The 2,177-nt window shown below is 35.0% G+C and overlaps 1 protein-coding gene across 3 annotated transcripts in view; it reads right to left on the bottom strand.

Moving 5' to 3' along the window:
* Positions 1-2,177, bottom strand: part of VAV3 (vav guanine nucleotide exchange factor 3) — a 444,185-nt gene that overhangs the window by 387,156 nt on the left and 54,852 nt on the right. The window contains exon 1 of one of the 3 annotated variants that reach the window (XM_023742206.1): positions 387-416. The exons of the other annotated variants lie outside the window; for them this stretch is intronic. Coding sequence (XP_023597974.1) covers positions 387-401 — 15 coding nt within the window. The 5' untranslated portion in view covers positions 402-416. Of the gene's footprint in view, positions 1-386; positions 417-2,177 lie in introns of those variants that run through there. 3 annotated transcript variants of the gene reach the window in all.

The following is a 2,177-nucleotide window of genomic DNA, read 5'->3' as shown; positions in this document are numbered from 1 at the left end:
AATAAAAATGCTGAACACTCCCATGAACAAGACAGAGAAGAACAGATTCTGAATATACTATAGCAGTGGTATTAACCTACTCTGAAAGCTTCTGAGATCATGTTTAAATTCTCAAAATAGTTAAGATAAATAAAATGCAAATAAAACAATTTAAGCTGTGTTTGGATTCATCACTATAGTTTAAAGAGAAAATGGTCTATTATAGAGTTTTGGAACTTTGAGGTCACCAGAGAGATAGCTGCTATAGCAAAACGACAGGTGACACTATCATCAGCCAGGTGAGAATTAACCAATTAGCAGACAGGCGAAGTGAGATTGGCCAGCGAAGATACAGTATCAAGGTGAAATAAGACCTCACATCAGCTGGACTTTAAACAGTCCCTTACCCACAAACTTAGCATAGGCAATTGGACAGGTCCTTTAGATTTCTCTGCCATTCAATTCAACTCCTAGAAAAGAATGCAATAAAATTTATTGCAAACAGCTAAATGTAATGAATGTTGATAAAAGCTTAAAATGCTGTGATACAGTAAGACAAAACAGTCTGACTGAGCCTAAACAATTTGGAAGTTTAAAAGAAGACAAACACCAAGTGTTTCGCTTTTTTATTATTTTCCTATAAAAAAATGAAAGCTTTGTAGAATTTTTGGAACAAACTGAAACATACCTAAAACCGTTATTTTTTAAAAAGCAAACATTTCACAGAAAAATTATGTTGACACAGAAATGATCTCAAAGACAGATTTCAAAAGAGAATCCATCTTCAAAAAATAATAAAACAATTACTTTTGTGTTTTCTAATTTTTAGTAAACAATTTTGGATAGCCTCAGGTTTTAAAAATTCATAAGGAATACCACCAAGGGCATATAGGGACTAATATTTAAGTATTCATATCACTGAAGTTTTTTCTAAGAACCCTATACCAGGAACTCAAGGGCTTTATCTACTTTTTGAAAAAGTCTTGGAAAATAAAATCTCAAGGGCATTAAAAAAGCATGGTTGAGAGTGGGCAGGATATCAACACTCTGGCCTGCTGGGATGAACTACAGAGAGAAGAACCAAGAAATGCTCCCAATCAAGGCCCAGATCCCCAACCAAGGCTTTCTGGCTTCTTCACTTCCACTACTCTCTCCCTTCTATGATCTCCCACTTCACTAATATTAAGTACCATATAGCTTAGATCTCATTTTTTTTCTTATTTTGTTAAAGTTTTGTCTTCCCAAAATAGCCGTTAGCTCCTCTCTGACCAGGACTAGATACTGACTACATCTACATCTAAGATGATACCAGATGGCCCTTCCCGTAACAACAGGGGCACACTAGCCAACTGCAGACTTGGTTGACCCTTAGGAACCCAGTCTCTCTCTAGCAAATCCCTTTGTAAAAAAGTAGTCTCAACTACTGGTGTTTGGTTGAACTGGAAAATCTCAGCCACTTTCCATAGCACCACAGAAGAAGAACATAACCATTAGGTACAATAGCATTATGCTCAGCATCAAGTAAATGAACACAGCTATTTCTTGTTTATTTCTCTCCAAGGCTTAAATAGAAACTGTCATATTTGTATTACCTCTAACCTAATCTATTATAATTTATTTTCACGTAGGTTTTAAAAAAATTATAAGTAGATTATATCCCGTCAAGAACACAAACCTAAGACTGACTTTTCTTTGTGGAGTTCATACTGTTTACAGCAATACATGCCTATTTTTAAGGTTTTAAATTTTTAATCATTTTTAAAATGCTTGTGGCATCTGATTGTATAAACAAAAAGCAAACAAAATGTTTAAGATGAATTTCATAAGTCAATGTTCCCTAGAGAAACCTCAGAAGGCTACAGATAGAAAATGCTGATACGGAAGGTACGGTCAGCTCAAGGGTGAACTACCAAGTTTGACGGTCCTCTGGCATTTTCTCTTGCCCAGGATGTACACAAAACCAAGGGAACAAAATTAAAATTACACTACTAATCTCACAGCAACAGCAATGACATTTTTAAATAATTCAAACTGGGGTCTAATAATCAGAGAACTGCTTACCTACATCACAGCAAGAACTCAATTCATGAAGCAAAAGGAAGAAAATCTATTTGACCTTAAAAGTATTCATACATTTCCAGTTCTGGACAGAGCTGGAGAAGGATGTAGAACACAATTCTAACTCACAAAAAAAAAAA

Source organism: Trichechus manatus, unplaced genomic scaffold, assembly GCF_000243295.1.
Source record: "Trichechus manatus latirostris isolate Lorelei unplaced genomic scaffold, TriManLat1.0 scaffold00204, whole genome shotgun sequence".
Lineage (NCBI taxonomy): Eukaryota > Metazoa > Chordata > Mammalia > Sirenia > Trichechidae > Trichechus > Trichechus manatus.
The sequence above is the reverse complement of the archived record's forward strand: the minus strand, read 5'-3'. Positions and strand labels throughout refer to the sequence as shown.